This window comes from Pistacia vera, unplaced genomic scaffold (assembly GCF_008641045.1).
Source record: "Pistacia vera cultivar Batoury unplaced genomic scaffold, PisVer_v2 Contig292, whole genome shotgun sequence".
Lineage (NCBI taxonomy): Eukaryota > Viridiplantae > Streptophyta > Magnoliopsida > Sapindales > Anacardiaceae > Pistacia > Pistacia vera.
Window position 1 is genome coordinate 1,111,405 of NW_022196104.1, and position 16,715 is coordinate 1,128,119.

The window sequence follows — 16,715 nt, forward strand, 5'->3', positions numbered from 1 at the left end:
ACAATTAAGCCGAGCTATGCTGACTCTAATGTGGTACGTCATAGAAGTACCTGCTGTGATGATGAACCACAATCTTGTGTTATTTTACTGGATTTGAATCAATCCCCTGAAGATTGTGTTGAATCAATGGGTAATGTTGCACAATAAACAGAATGTTTGTTGCGATGAGGTATGAAAATAAGTTGGATGGTTTTGAAGAAGTTGAATCCTTTCCCGATGGCATAACATTCTTCAGTTGGAATAATTACCCATATGAATCATTGCCATTAAGTTTTCCTTCAGAGAGTCTTGTTACACTTGAAATGTATCATAGCAAAGTTAAGCATTGGAATGGTGTTCAGGTATGTATATATTTTGGTATTTATATGGTGGTCTCTTTGTTGAAGATTATAAAAATACAAGGCACTAACTTGAGTTGGTCATTTTGTTTGTTTTCTTACAGAATCTTATAAATTTGAAATATGTTGATCTCAGTTTCTCCAGACACATGATAGAGATTCCAAATCTCTCAAAGTCCTCAAATCTTAAGAAATTGATTTTAGAAGGTTGTTCAAGTTTGTTGGAGATTATTCCCTCTTCTATTCAAAATCTCGATAAGCTTGTCGAGTTGGATCTAAGCTTTTGCTCAAGGCTTATTAGCTTACCAGATGGCATTCAAGCAAATTCTATAGATCTCAGTTGCTGCTTTGCTCTCAAGATAGCTCCAAAGATCTCATGTAAGGTGAAAATTTTAAAATTAGAGGATACTGCAATAAAAGAATCACCCTTCATCGAACATCCATCTGGACTAGTTGAGTTGGATCTTCAAGGATGTTCATCGCTTGAGAATCTTTCAAGCAGCATCTGTAAGTTGAAATTTCTCAAAGTGCTTAATCTTCAATGGTGCTCCAAATTGGAAAGATTACCCGATGACTTTGGAGATTTGGAAGCTTTGGAGAATCTCTCATGTGAAAATACAGTCTTAAAAGAAGTAACATCATCCATTTTAAACTTGCCAAACCTTGAATGTTTAGACCTAAGTCGAGATGTTGATGAACCGGCACCTTTGAATTGGGTATTGAATTGTTCATCAGGTTCGAGCTCTTTGATAGAACTTTATTTGGATAATTGTCAAATGACCAAATTACCTGACAATCTTGGACAATTATCCTTTCTAGAAACGTTATCTCTAAGGGGAAATAATTTTGAGCGCATACCAGAAAACATCAAATGGCTTTCTAACTTGTACTTCCTAGACATAAGTAATTGTCCAAGACTTCAAGTTTTGCCAAAGCTTCCAATGGGTGTAAGTGTGGTAGCATCTGACTGCTTATCCTTGGAATCAATATCAGATCCATCATTTCTATTGTTACCTTATTGGAGACCACGGATAACAACTTTTGCCAATTGCTTCAAATTGGATTTACCTAAAATTATTTATGAGGTACCTCTTTTGATCCTTTATCCTTTTTTATGATGTTAGTTGTTTTTTAAAAGGTAATAGAAAAGGAAAAACAAAATCTAAAACTAAAACTATGTTATGATGTGATGATTTTCATTTTGATTGGTACAGGGATATTATGGAGACTTTTGTGCTAATATTTGTTTCCTTGGGAATGAAGTTCCTAAAATTCTTCATGAGGTATCTCTTTCGATCCTTTCTTCTGTTTTATGATGTTAGTTGTTTTTTAAAAGTAACAGAAAAGAAAAAATAAAATCTAAAACTTAAACTATGTTATGAGTGATAATTTTCATTTGCATTGGTATAGGGATCTTGTCGAGAATTTTGTGCGAATATCTATTTCCCTGGAAATGAAATTCCTAAGTGGTTTGACTTTCAAAATACTGGATCTTCTATATCTCTTGATCAGTCACTAGATTGGCATGATAAAAATTTCATAGGTTTTTTGACATGTGTTGTTTTTGATTGTGAAGAAGAGGTTGAATTTTTTCGAGATTATCGCATTACTTGCAAATGCTTGGTCAAAAGCGAAGATGGTAAGGAGCAACTTTATCGTAATAAACTTAAGTTTAAGGACACTGATCTTAAGTATGAGGAGCTTTGTAGATTTTGTCAGAGTGATTTACTGTCAGATCATATATCATTCCATTCTGTAATGAAAGAGGCGTTTGAACTGTGCGATTCAGAAGATGATCAAATTGATTCAAAAGATGATCAAATTTCGAATAGAAAAGTGCTCATCAAATTTGATTCTGATATGATGGATATAAAAAAATGTGGGATCCATTTATTGTACGTTGGAAATTATGGAGAACCATTGAAAACATTCAGAACAAGTGTTGACGGTGCTAAAAAGAAAAGAAAAGAGAAAGAGAAAGATGAACAGCATTCAACGGTGATTGATACAACTGAACCAGGCTCCAAGAAATTGAAAATATGCAACTACGAAAATGAGTAAGTTTTCCTCCTACACCTCATTTTAATTATATGATTTGTTTTTATTTTCCTAATTTATTTTTCCGTTAATGGAATATGATTATGGGATTCTTAAAAGTATATAATTTAAATTTATATTTTTAAGAATATATTTTCAATTTTAATATAAAGAAAGACATTTTGTTGTTAAATTCATTAGGCACATGAATACATCAAAACAATGAAAATGTTATTAAAGAATAAAGTGGCCAAGGAAGCTTCTAGAAAACATTGAGGGGTTGTTTGGATTAAGGGTAAATAAGATAACAAGGGTAATATTTGTTTGTTTTACAAGATTTCTGTGTTTGGTTTGTAAGTAATAAAATATTACGGTAATCTTTTATTACAAATAGCGGTTACTATGGTAATGTGGGGGATAATCTTATTACCTTGTTAGGGAGTGTTATTTAAACATTACCGGGATAACGTGATTTTTCTTCTTATATTACCCTTAATTAAAAACCATTTCAGATACAATTGTTCTCGAATATCTACCAAATAATAATTATCCAACTCCCCTAATTTGAGAAATTAGTTAAAACACTCCAACCATAAAAAAATTTAGAAGTTAACAAAATACCCCATCCACCTAAGACCATCGCCGGCGTCAATCACCGTAATGGTGCACAATCGGCAGGATCTGGCCAATCGTGCACCAGTAAGGTCTTTTTCGACTTTGTCGACGCACAACCGACCATATACGATCAGTCATGCACTATTTCGTAGACTTCCGACAATGGTGGCTGGCTGTCGGTAGTGGCTTAGGGTGGATAGGGGTGATTTTACTATAAATTAAAGTTTTAGATAACTTAGGTGTTTAAACAAAATTTCAAATGTATGAGATTAAAAAAATGATTCAAAAAATAATAATAAAAAATACTATTATACTAATATTTAAAAATAAAGATAATTTAATAATTTATATAAAATACCCATCTATTTTCCTTAAAATCAAACATATTATTCACTAGTTTATTCAAATCAATCAAACACATTTTTTAAATATTTTCAATAATATTTAAAGTAATCATTCTTTCTATTAATATAATATAACCCTATAATCAAATCCAAATACCCAAAAAGTAAATAATTTAAATCATTAAAAAATTAAAAAGTTCAAAATCTGGCCCTCCTTTTCAACAAACATAAAAAAAAATTCAAAGTAACATATGAAATCAAAATTCTAAAACACAAACCAAAAAACACACTCAATCACCAATCAATGCAACAACAAAATCTCTAGCACAACAAAATGTTCACCATTGATATGAACAAGAACAAAGCAAACTTGGAAGAATCTCATCCCACAAAAACATATTCAGAAAACAAAACAAAGAATGGGCTACAGAAACACATGAGCAGCTAACCCATTCAAAGACAACAAAAATCATGGACATTGGGGGCAACAACGGAGTGGGGGTTACGGGCTGGGCTGTAGAAGGGCGCAACCTTAGCAGCTTGCTTATGGTAGGCGAGTCCAACACGGTGGCTAGGTCGACGTGGGGGGTTGTGATGTGTGGACAGAGTGAGGGTTTAGGGCAGGCGCAATGGAGATGGGGGTGGGAGGCGACGGTGGCTGGGTTGAGTAGGGGAGAGAGACAGATGCCGCGGGGTAAGAGAGAGTTGAGATGGGCATTTTAACTTTTTTTTAATTCAAGGTTTAGGTTTTTTATTTTAGATTTTATTTCTTATTTTTTAAATTAAATTGAATTTATTCTTTTACCCCTCTTCTTTTAAAAGTAACTATAAATCGTTGGACAAACAACAGTCAACAGGGGATTAATTTTGGGGATACCTCAAGGGGTTTAGAGTATTTTTCTCCTCCTCTTAATTTTATTTTTTTGGGTGAAAAATCTTCCTCTTAAATTTAACAATGGTAATGGCTTGTTTGGGCTTTACAATATTTTTTTATAACTAGTGCTCAATTTCAGTAAATTTTGAAGAAAAAAATTTCTCAAAATGACAATAGCTCTAAAATAAAAATGAGAGAATCACTCAAAGAGAAAATAACTTACCTTAATCATAAAACTTCTTGAATCATAAATTAATAAATCAAGCAGAGACATTGTTATGTTTAAGTTTAGTTTATGCAAAATCATATGTTTCGGTTCAATGCACTATTTTTAGCTTTAGTAGAATTGATATAAAATACAATTTGGATCCAAAATCATATATATGGTGTAGAACTTATGCTTAGGTTCAAATGCTCTTATGTGTAAGATTAGTTTGGGATATTTCTATTATTCATTAATTTAGTTCGGTATCTATACGGATTGAAAGGCTTGAGTTGTGTTGGGATATTTCTAATTTTTTCTTTATGCTTTATTTTGTAGTCCACTTAAACTTTCTATTGGACCAGCAGTGAATAGTGCTACAATTAAGCCGAGCTATGCTGACTCTAATGTGGTACAGTCAAATAGAAGTACCTGCTGTGATGATGAACCACAATCTTGTGGTATTTTACTGGATTTGAATCAATCCCCTGAAAATTGTGTTGAATCAATGGTGAATGTTGCGACAATAAACAGAAGTGGTTGTTGCGATGAGGAACAAAAATCTTGTGGTGTTTCCACCACATATGATAGGCAATTTAGTAGCTTTACTTCTCTGGGTTTGAATGAACTCCCTCAAGATATTGTTGAGCCAACGGTGAATGTTGCCACAATTAACCGAATTGACTATCGTGATGAAGAACAACAATATTGTGGCATTTCAAGTAGCCGTGATGGTACATCTAGTAGACTTACTACTTTGGATTTGAACGAATTTCCTCAAGATTTTATTGCATCCATAGATAATTTACCACAACCCACAAGTGATGAACCTCAGCCTATCTCGTGCTTCTGTTTTCTGAATTTACTAGTAAGTCCTAACTCTAAATTACTTCTTAGTTCTATATATCTAATTTTGCTCTATATTATTTATGTGGAAGTGATTGACCGTAATCAAGATTTACATATCATAAGTTAATTAACTAATTATGTTTTTTATTGTTCAATAGGTGAACAAGTTGAAAGAATATTTATTCTGATGAGAAGAATTGGTTATATGTATCCCGTACGTGGATGCTGCATTGTTTTCTGGTAATAGTAGTGAAACTATTAATTATCTATTTTTAAATTAGAGAACTACTTTGAATATGAAATTATGTATATTGTTATTTTTGGATATTATTTGCAGACATCATCTTAATTCATTCATGTTATTGGATCAAAATGTATCAAATGTTATTGTAATCAAAGTATGTATTGGAATTATCTTTTCACTAGCTAACGCAATGTGAAAAATAGACTTAAATTCTTAATCTAACATCTTCTTAATAGATCTTTCCTCCTAAAGTTAAGAAAAGAAACTTTGGCACTCATATGATTTCACTCTAGTATTAGAGTAAAAGAGTTTTTATTTTTATAAGATTAAAATAACTCACAAATAAATATTATTTCCTTTTAAAAACATTGTACTTTTTTTTTGGTAAGGAACAATTAGTTAATTTATTTGTTAGTTTAAAGAAATTTTAGTATTTTATTTTTAAGCACAGCAAAGATTGAGGAGCTACATTCAGGAGGACCAGAATGTGAAGCGTCGAAGGGAGCGCAGCCCTCATTCCTTTATAAACTAACATGACAACCGAGCAGCTGCTGCCTCTTGTTGGTCAAATGGTGATACTATTGCAGATTTGCAGGTAGGACAGGATTGCCTGATAATTAATTGACTTTGCTGTGTATCTTTATGTTTGTGACTTCTATAAGATTTCCAGTGAATTTATGTCATGAAACAAGTATGCTACTATCTAGTTCAGTTCCTATGGTCTTTTCTGCAAGAGGGCAATCAAATTCTCTTATAATCATTCTTTTTCCTTTTAATGAATGGGGTTAGTTGGAGAAAATTCTCATATTAATTCTCAGGTTACAAATATTTTTAGATGGCTGACAGACATGTGGCCGAGGCTGTTGCGAATGTACAACAGGATATGTAGCGAAGGGAGCCTTTGAGGAGTATTCGAAAGTTGCCTGGATGATCCAAAGATTATGTTGTTAGCAAGTAGGAAGATTGGTTTTCTTTAACAGACCTTTTTATGGAGTAGCTGCTATTTAGTAATGTTTATATTAAGTTGTGTGTTGTTTCGAACGACTTTTTAGTAAGTCAACAATTTGTATATTAGGTTTATTTAAACTTATGGGAATTAATGAAAAAGGAGGCCAATTCTTTTGATTTAAAAACCCTCTTTTGTATATCTTCTTCTTGGAGGCTCTACTCCCTCATATAGAGTAGATTTTTCCTATCATTGATGCTGTAGTTGAAAGGGGCTCTAGTTGTTCCATGGCGGAGTCCCACTAACAACTACATGCTTCCATCATTTTATGGTTTCAGATTATTACTTGAGAATTATATTAGAAGAGGGTGTTTTGTGTACATAGGTAAATATCGGGTTTTTACTTTTTACAGCTTGCCCTAGTGTCAGAATGATGAATTCAATGTTTAATGAAACCCATTTATTATATTCTTCTATTAATTTTTCTTTGTTTAAAGTTTCTAGTTTTATTTTTATCTTCCCCCATTTTTGGACTCAATAAGGGCATTTTGCTTATATCATTTTTCGATTAAATACACATATACTTTTGGAATCTGATGATTGTGTAATATTTACAACATTCATGTAAGGGAAATGATATATTATACTATCCAATGTGATATATTTTCTCACACAAATTTATCGTGGTATGTTAGAAAGATGTAACTGAAATTTTTACTTATTCTGATTTAGACTTCTGTAGCCGATTGATGACGTTGCTTGTTTTACAATTTAGAAAGCTTTTGTTTGTGAATTTAGAATTTGTTGCAATCATGTTTATAGATTCTAGCATTAGTTTTAGTAGTTGACTTGAGATTTACTGTAAAATTGAGCTATTATTGTCCTATGTGGGAGCAATGGTCTGAGGATTTTGTAGACAACGTTAATGATTTTGTGTTTACAGATGAAGGTGATGATCTATGAATTGGCTGTGGCCTCTTAGTTAAGAACACTTGCTGGTATCAAATGTCCATTACTTTGAAGAAATTGAACTAAGAGATTTGAGTATGAGGATAAAAGGAAGAGAAAAGTATTGTGGAAAAAGAAAGTGGAATTGTGTTTGGGAGAAAAAGAAACAGAGTATTTAACAAGTGGAAGGATGTTTGTCAAGGCATCTTGATGATAAAAATATCAATAGAACTGAAGTTAATTCCACTGATATCTCAAAAGATGATTAATGGAAGTTGAAAAAAATCAAAATTAATTAAAAGATGAGTCTCCGAGCCCTTGCTCCTTGTGTTTTTTATTCACTTCAAGCTTAGCAAATGCGTTCAACATCACCAAGATCGTTAGCAATGCCTCTGATTTGGTTCCTTTAATAACCTTCTATCGCAGAGTGGACTTGCTGAAACGATCAACAGCCGCTCAAGCCTTACAATTCTTGCTTTGGATAATGGAGCTGTGGGATCTCTTTAAGGCAAATCTAAAGATGAAGTTCAAAGAATATTGACGAACCATGTTCTTCTTGATTACATTGACCAAAATAAACATAAAAATCTACCAAACAAGACAACAACTATGACTACATTGTTACAGGCATCTGGTGTAGCTCAACAGGGACAAGGGTTCTTGAATGTTACAGTGTCAGGTAATAATATTTTGTTCGGCTCAGAAGTGAAAGATTCACCGCTTGCGGCTAGGTTTGTGAAATCTGTATATGCCGAGCCATATGATATTTCTGTGCTACAAATTAGTCAAAGTATTGTAGCGCCTGTAATTAGTTCACCTGCACTGTATACTACTCTTCCACCTCCTTCTCCCTAAAAAAAGGCACCGGCACCGTCTCCGATGACTCGTAAGGCGCCACCTCCAGCACCTGCTAAAGGTGAGGAGGATAGTAGGAATACAGCGGCAGCGCCAGGGCCAGGGCCAGCTGATTCTGGTGCTCCATGTGCTTTGGGTTCGGGTGCTGCTGTTGCAGTTTTGATGGGGTTGATTTTGCATTTTGTTGGACTTTAGAGGGAACTAGTGGGGCTGTAAATTACGTAAAATAATGTGTAATATTGGAATATGAAATTATGTTAAATGTAAGAGAATAACACGTATCAACAATTCCTGGTAAGCGATAATATAATTTAATTATTTTGAGTATTGAAGGTTTTGAGATAAATTGTTCCAATAAATTAATAGTAGTCAAAAGTTTTTGTTTTTGCTAATGTGCATTACTGGTTTTATATTATTATTTAAAGTCATCATAGATTAAAAATTGACACGTATCAACAATTCCTGGTAAGCGATAATATAATTTAATGATAATGACGAAAATACACTTTCCTCTTCGAATCCAAATCCCAGATCTTATTCGGTTAGCTGGTGCAATTCCACCTGAATGGCACCACCTATACCTGGACCTCCACCAGCTCCATGCCTGCCACTAGAACCACTACTACAAAAAAGTTGGCTTTCTTTTAACTCACCTTTCACTGCCGACCGATTGTGCTAAATCCAATCAGATTGTTTGCCAAAACCGACGGAATCCATCACTCCAAGCCTGTTTGCATAGCGCTCTTGCCTCATCGACCCCTTTTTTTGGGCCAGATTTGGCCTGTCATCCAATTTTAGCAGCCATGTGCGCCCCCAACTTTGGCTCGATTTGACCGAAATCCGGCATTGTTGGACTTTCCCTACCCCACCACCAACTTCCCCGACCTTCATTGATCAAAACCCTCAATGTTCCCAGGCCTCTTTTTCAACCGTTCATCGACAAGCGCAAATTTAGGATTTTGTTGTTCTAAGCCAAACTCTAGTCAATCAAACTTCACCATTAAAACCACCGACTTCTACAAAACCCCCTAACCCCGACACTTGGTATCCCCTTTTTTGTCGACCGAGACCCACTTCCTACCGCCGCCACTGAGTTAGTTTTTTTCGCCGATTTGGTTTCAATTTGATGATTTTTGAGGATGATCGGGCCTATTGATTGATTGGGCAATAGACCTTCAATTTCCACTTGAGACGGCGGCAAAATGAAGATGGAAGGAGGAGGAGGAGGGTGAGATGAAGAAGAAAAAGATGGGAGAAGTAGTCTAGGTTTTTTTTTTTTTTTTTTTTATAATGTAGGGTAAAATGACATAATTACCCCTTGACTGTTTTTTTCTTCTTCTTATTTTTCCTACTGTTTCCCCTTTTTAAATGGAATATGTTAAATCATTCGTTTAATTAAATGATTGTTAATATAAAATTATTTTTGAAGTTTACAAAATTTTGCATTTATATAATTTGTTTAAGACATAATTCGAATTTCATAAGCTACCCCAACTATTAGAAAGTAAGCAAAATTGCCAGTAAATTCAAATTGAAAAGTCTTCTGAAAGGAAATTAAGCAAGAGGTATGGCCCGCCACCAGGACCACTACTGCCGTTTGTTTACAGTCATTTCCAACGTGCACAGCTGTACCAGGAAATAATGCAAGAGATATGACCCTATTGTGGGAACATCTCCAATAGAGTTTTATTATCAGGGGTATCTTTTATACAAATAAAAGGGTATTTTTTATTAATTTTAAAATATAAAAAATATAATTTTTATTTAAATTCAATAAATTCTTTAACTTTAATGAAAGAGATTTAATAGGTTAGTCTATTAATTAAAATTAAGATAAAAAATAAAATTCAATTCTCTAAATGTGAAAAGTCAAACTCATTTTTAATTTATATTTTAAAGATAAAAAGTTTATTAGACTCTTAATTTCTCCAACGTACATGACTCTGCAAAGGAATTACATTGTGATTTTTGGGGCATAAGGTGTTCAATGGCCTTCAAAGATTAGTTAAGATGTACAAGTGAAATTAATTCGAAATCAATTATATTATAATACTCATCATTGCATAATTAAAAAAATAAGAAATTAATTAATTAATGTAAATATTCATGAAAATATGAATATTAAAACATTTTAGGGTGCGTTAGGTTTATTATTTTGGATAGGATTTTAGGGATAGTATTGGATAATTGAATATGGGAGTATTACGAGGTAAAATTTAAAAATTTATAAAAAAAACCCTTAAGTTTACTAATTTAATAAATACCCCAATATGTAAAATGACAAAAATACCTCCACCACCTACATTGCCAGATTCCGGCCACCACCGCCGGAATCTGGTCGAAAAATCGCGTTACCTGTGTTGTAACGCGTTATTATGGCGTTTTCCGGTCAGATCCACCACGGATTTGGCTGGAAAAGACCAGATCTAAGGCTTGTCGTGGCCGTCGACGGCCGGAAAAGGCCAAAACGACGGCCAAAGATATGGTCGTCGTTGACCGTCAATGACGGCCATATCTTTGGCTGTCGCTGACAGCCAGATCTGGTATTTTCCGGCTAGATCCATAGTGGATCTGGTCGAAAAAGGCCAGATCGTTGAATTACCATTCAGTTTCGGTCGGTAATTCACCGTTGTGGCAGATTTTGGCTACCACCGACGGTGGTTGCCGGAATTTGGCAAGTATGGGTCATAGGGGTATTTTTATTAATTTTTAAACTTTTTTCAGGGGGTATTTAATGAAATTAATAATCTTTTAGGATCTAAAAATAATTAAAAAAAGATAATATTTTTGGAATAATATGTCAAATATTATTTGAAGAATAGGATTGAGAATATGGATAATAATAATAAGCCAACACATGCGCTTTGTTTTTATAAATCAAAATAGTGAGTATGGTATTGTACCTGAGGGTACCGTTAACTATAGCACGCATTAGTGCTGCCGCCTTAGGGTATACAATTATTAAGTCAAAGTCAAGAAAGAAGGCCACACAACTTTAGATCAGGTTCTACAATTATTCAGTCAAAGTCGAGAAAGAAAGAAGCCTACGCAACTTGAGATAGGTTCTGGGAAGGGTTATGGTATTTTCGGTACTATTTCCTCTTTAGTTTTCTTTGAAAAGTCTGAGAAGAAAAAGGAAAATTTTGAGAAATTATTGAAGTTTTTTCGCGCTCTCGGATTGTAAATGTCAACAAACATCCACGACTATTGTTGGTGACAGTCACGGTGACCATCGCTGATAGCAAGTTTAGCAGCACCGTTAGCATCATAATGACACATATTTATGTTTAACATCGATCTTTATGAGTGTCTTCTTGTATCACTCATGATGCTAATGAATATTAAGTGGGGGCCGTGGTCCCCCCTTGCCATTAATTAAATCGCCCTGGTAGGTTTCTCTTACATAGATTGTCTACAAACTTAAACAGATTAAAAAGTCTTTCATCAGTGGAGTTGGATGGCTGCTTCTTCATCTTCAGCCACTCCAATTGAAGAACTATGATGTCTTTCTTAGTTTCAGGGCGAAGACAACCGCTATAAATTTACAAGCCATCTCATGCGGCTTTGTGTCGCAAGGGAATGCAACTTTCATTGATAAGGATGTTAGAGGAGATGAGATTTCATCAGCTCTTTTGAATACAATTAAGATCAAAGATTTCTATAATCATTTTCTCACAAAAGTATGGGTCTTCAAGATGGTGTCTCCAAGAACTTGAACAGATTCTTGATTGCATGGAAGGAGCAGCAGATGTTATACCAATTTTCTATCATGTAGACCCATCTCATGTAAGAAACCAAACAGGGAGTTTTGAGAAGGGATTTGCTGAACTTCAAGACCGTTTTAAGGAAGAACCGGAGATGCTGAAAAGATGGAAGGGCGCGTTGAATAAAGCAGCTGGTATCTGGTTGGACTATAAATGCAGAAACGTAAGTGTTAATCTGATATAATTTGTTACTCATCATATTACTTAGTTAAAATATTATTTTTCGGTGAATTAAATATTTTCACGCAACCGATTTGAATTAAGCCTAACTAAACATAATTATTTTTTAACAGAGAAATTATGTGAATTTATTTTATTGATCGCGGAATTTACATCTAACAAGATCCCTTTTTAAAATGTTTGTATTGGTTTTTGTCATCTTCTTTCCTTTTAGTCCCCAAGAATTACAATGTTTTTTTCTTTTACCAACAAATGAAATTAACAGTTTTTTTTTTTTTAAGTGATGATTTTATTAACTGAAGAATTTATTCCCACGTTCAAGAATGGAGGAAGAACCTATATTTTTCTTTTGGATAATTTTTAGTGACTAAAAAAGAATATTTCTTTGTTTGTCTTATTTGATTTACTTATCCTAAGTAATAATCTTTGTTTTTTATTTCTTTCTATTTACTAGGTATGAAGCTGATTTATTGATAAAATTTCAGGCGACATTTTGAAAAGACTAAATAAATTGTCTCCAACTGATTAAGGTCTGGTTGGAAATAAATTTTTAAAAGAGGAAATAAAGTCTTTGTTGAACAGGATCAAATGGTGTTTCCGTAATAGGAATTTTGGGCATAGGTGGTATTGGCAAGACAACTATTGCCCGTGTTGTATTCAACGAAATCTGTCGTAATTTTGAAGGATCTTATTTTGCTGAAAATGTTAGGGAAGAGTGTGAGAAATATGCAGATTAACTCACTTGAAACAAGAACTTCTTTCCACAATTTTAGTATAAAAATCTAATCTCGATACAGACTCAACGTTACAATATTTGAAAAAAAGAAGGTTCTCATTGTTTTGATGATGTGACATTTTACTGCAAATAGAAAAATTGATCGGAAATCTTAATCAGTTGAGCCCAAAAAGTAGAAATCATAACAACGAGGGATAAACAAGTGTTAGAAGTGGAGTAGCTGATGTTATTATATATGAGTTAGGGGTGAACAAAATAGAGAAGCAACAGGAACAAAATAAATAGTTAAACAAAACAACAGTAAACAAAGAAAGTAATACGCGGATTTTACCGGGTCACCCAATGTAGGCTACGTCCAGGAGTCAATATTATTTCAATATGCCTCACTTCTCTCGTTTACAATGAATGAATTGTTCTCACACCCATAACAAGAGAAAAGTATGTTATATACTAGTTTAAGGGATTAAACCTAGTTTACAAGAATTCCTATTCCTAAGCCAACCCAAAAGGAATTAATAACTTAAAAGGAATCCTACAGCGGTTATACATGGACCCCCGATTGCGTCTCCGTTACCCATTAATGCTGAAGTAGTCGACAACTCCAACAAGGGGATCACGTGGGAAGGAAGCTCATCAACTTTTTAATCAATATGCCTTTAACAAACACTCTCCTACTGAAGATGATATTAAGCTATCAAACAAAGTAGTAGCATACTCCAAGGCGTTCATTGGCTTTAAAGTGTTGGGTTCTCATTTGTCTTCAAGGGAACATTTTTTGGGAAAGTACAATAAGTAAACTAGAAAAAGGTCCTCCACGTATTCATATGTCTTAAAAGTTAGTTATGAGGACTAGATGATGACAGAAGGTTTTATTTTTAGATATTGCATGTTCTTCAAAGGGGAACTAAATATTAGTGATAGAAACCCTAAATGGTGCGAGATAGAAGTTCTTGTTGATAAGTGTCTTTGTCTATGACATGGAAAATGAAATAACAATGCATGATTTGCTTCAAGAAATGGGTAAGAAAAAGCTCAAGATCATGAAGACATTCGATTATGGCATCACGAGGATATCTTGAAAGGATTTAAAAAATACAAGGTAAGGTTAGCTATACATATTTTAAATAGATAGATAGCTTGAGAGTGAGGTTACATTTTTACAGGAATTTAAATTATGTCTTTTAAGGATATCTAATGAGAGATCATGGTATCCTTTTATTATTATTATTATATTTTATTTCTAATGAAGTCTCCTCGTACCGTAGGTTTGCCAAAAAAAGAAAAATATTATCATATATATTTTTATTTTCCTTAAAGCTGGAGCTTCTATATTTACATTTTTTTCTTTTGTAAATGTTTATTGTTATACAATTAGTTATTTCCTTTCATGTAGTCTCACTCTCTAGTCAGATTTTATATTAAAATAACATGTCTTGATTCAAAGAAAGCATAAAAACATCAAAAGAAATATATTATATATATGCTTTTATCTTTCGTATACATAGTACGTCTTACTTTTCAAAAACTAATATTATTAGTGTTTTGTTTTTGTTATTTATTATCTTATTGAATTGTGTGATTTTCTATTTATTTATTCTATGATGTGAAATCTGTAATCTTTAATTGTTTTAGTTAGCCAATGTTTCTGTCTTAGAGTATTTTAATTAGTTTGATTTAATGGAGTATCTTGTATGCCAACTGATCATCTCTGTTGACTGTAGGGAACTGAAGAATACGATGCATAAAGTTAGACATATCTAAAATCAGTGATCCACGCTTATATTGTAAGTTTTGTCAAGGATGGATAACTTAACATTCTTCAAAGTATACAAACTTAGAATGCCAATAATTATGAAAAGAGGTTCGATGATTTCGAGCGACTTCATTCGTCATTGTTGGGAATGGACATCCTAGAACGCCAAGAGAATTATGAAAATAAGTTGGATGGGGTTGAAGAAGTTGAATCTCCGATGGCATAACATTCTTCAGTTGGACCGTACCCATATGAATCCTTGCCATTAAGTTTTCCTTCAGAGAGTCTTGTTACTTGATATGCGACATAGCAAAGTTAAGCATTGGAACGGTGTTCAGGTATGTATATATTTTGGTATTTATATGGTGGTCTCTTTGTTGAAGATTATAAAATACAAGGCACTAACTTAAGTTGGTCATTTTTTTGTTTTCTTTCAGAATCTTTAAAATTTGAAATATGTTGATCTCAGTTTCTCCAAACACATGATAGAGTTCCAAATCTTCAAAGTCCTCAAATCTTAAGAAATTGATTTTAGTGGTGTGTTCAAGTTTGTTGGAGATCATTCCCTCTTCTATTCAAAATTCGATAAGCTTAATAAGTGGATCTAAGATATTGCTCAAGGCTTATTAGCTTACCAGATGGCATTCAATCAAATTCTATTAATCTCGCTGACTGCTATGCGCTCAAGATAGCTCCAAAGATCCATGTAAGGTGAAAATTTTAAAATTAAGGAACACTGCAATAAAAGAATCACCCTTCATCGAACATCCATCGGACTAGTTGGTGGATCTTGACACTGTTCATCGCTTGAGAATCTTTCAAGCCGCATCTGTAAGTTGAAATGTCTCAAGTGGTTAATCTTAACTGGTGCTACAAACTGGAAAGATTACCAGATGACTTTGGAGGATTCTTATGTATTGATACAGTCTTAAAAGAAGTAACATCATCCATTTTAAACTTGCCAAACCTTAAAGTTTACACCAAGACGATATGTTGATGAACCGGCACCTTTGAATTGGGTAATGAATGTTCATCAGGTTCGAGCTCTTTGGTATCACTTGATTTGACTAATTGTAAATGACAAATTACTGACATCTTAGACTATTATCCTTCTAGAAAGGTTATGTCTAAGTGGAAATAATTGAGTGCATACAGAAAACATCAAAGGGTTTTCTAATTGTACTTCCTAGACATAGTAATGTCCTAGACTTCAAGTTTTGAAAGCTTCCAAGGGTGTAAATGTGGCAGCATCTGACTGCTCATCCTTGGAATCAATACAGATCCATCATTTCTATTGTTACTTATGGAGACCACGGATGGCAACTTTTACCAATTGCTTGAAATTGGATTTACCTAAATATTTATGAGGTACCTCTTTTGATCCTTTATCCTTTTATGATGTTAGTTGTTTTTAAAAGTAATGAAAAAACAAAACAAAATCTGAATCTAAAACTATGTAGATGTGAAGATTTTCATTTCATGTTGTACAGGGATTTATGGAATTTGTGCTAATATTTGTTTCCTTGGAAAGAATTTCTAAAACTCTCCGTGAGGTATCTCATTCGATCCTTTTTTGTTTTATGATGTTAGTTGTTTTTTTAAAGTAATAGAAAAGAAAAAAGAAAATCTAAAACTTAAACTATGTTAGAGTGATGATTTTCATTTGCATTGGTACAGGATCTTGTCGAGAATTTTGTGCTAATATCTGTTTTCTGGAAATGAAATTCCTAAGTGGTTTACCTTTCAAAATACTGGATCTTCTAATATCTGATCAGTCACTGGATTGGCATGATAAAAACTTTATAGGTTTTTGACATATGTTGTTTTTGTTGTCAAGAAGAGGTTGACCTTTTAGAAGATTATTGCTTTACCTGCAAATGCTTGGTCAAAAGCGAAGATGGTAAGGAACAACTTTATCGCATGACAGTGGACTTCATGTTATGGACAGTACTTAGTGAGGATGAGCTCTTAGATTATCCGGGTTATATCACTTATATCCCGTCAGACTCAGATCATGTTTATTCCATTCT

The 16,715-nt window shown here is 33.5% G+C and overlaps 3 protein-coding genes across 21 annotated transcripts in view; all 3 read left to right on the forward strand.

The window, feature by feature from the left end:
• LOC116134855 (disease resistance-like protein DSC1) overlaps positions 1–16,715 on the forward strand; it is a 50,872-nt gene that overhangs the window by 15,183 nt on the left and 18,974 nt on the right. For 10 of the 19 annotated variants that reach the window (XM_031420510.1, XM_031420515.1, XM_031420511.1 and 7 more), the window contains 3 exons: positions 5,418–5,499; positions 5,955–6,098; positions 6,339–6,929. The exons of 3 other annotated variants lie outside the window; for them this stretch is intronic. The gene's annotated coding sequence lies outside the window, so the exon portion shown is untranslated. Of the gene's footprint in view, positions 1–5,417; positions 5,500–5,934; positions 6,099–6,321; positions 6,930–16,715 lie in introns of those variants that run through there. 6 more of the 19 variants (XM_031420518.1, XM_031420517.1, XM_031420514.1 and 3 more) reach the window with 6 other exon arrangements.
• Positions 165–1,727, forward strand: LOC116134940 (disease resistance-like protein DSC1). The gene is made up of 3 exons (XM_031420617.1): positions 165–341; positions 443–1,423; positions 1,553–1,727. Exons 1-3 carry the CDS (start codon positions 165–167, stop codon positions 1,652–1,654), a joined length of 1,260 nt encoding a protein of 419 aa, XP_031276477.1. The 3' UTR covers positions 1,655–1,727.
• On the forward strand, positions 8,007–8,447 carry LOC116134941 (fasciclin-like arabinogalactan protein 3). Its single transcript, XM_031420618.1, has 2 exons — positions 8,007–8,201; positions 8,259–8,447. The coding sequence occupies exons 1-2, from the start codon at positions 8,007–8,009 to the stop codon at positions 8,445–8,447; spliced, it is 384 nt and encodes a 127-aa protein (XP_031276478.1).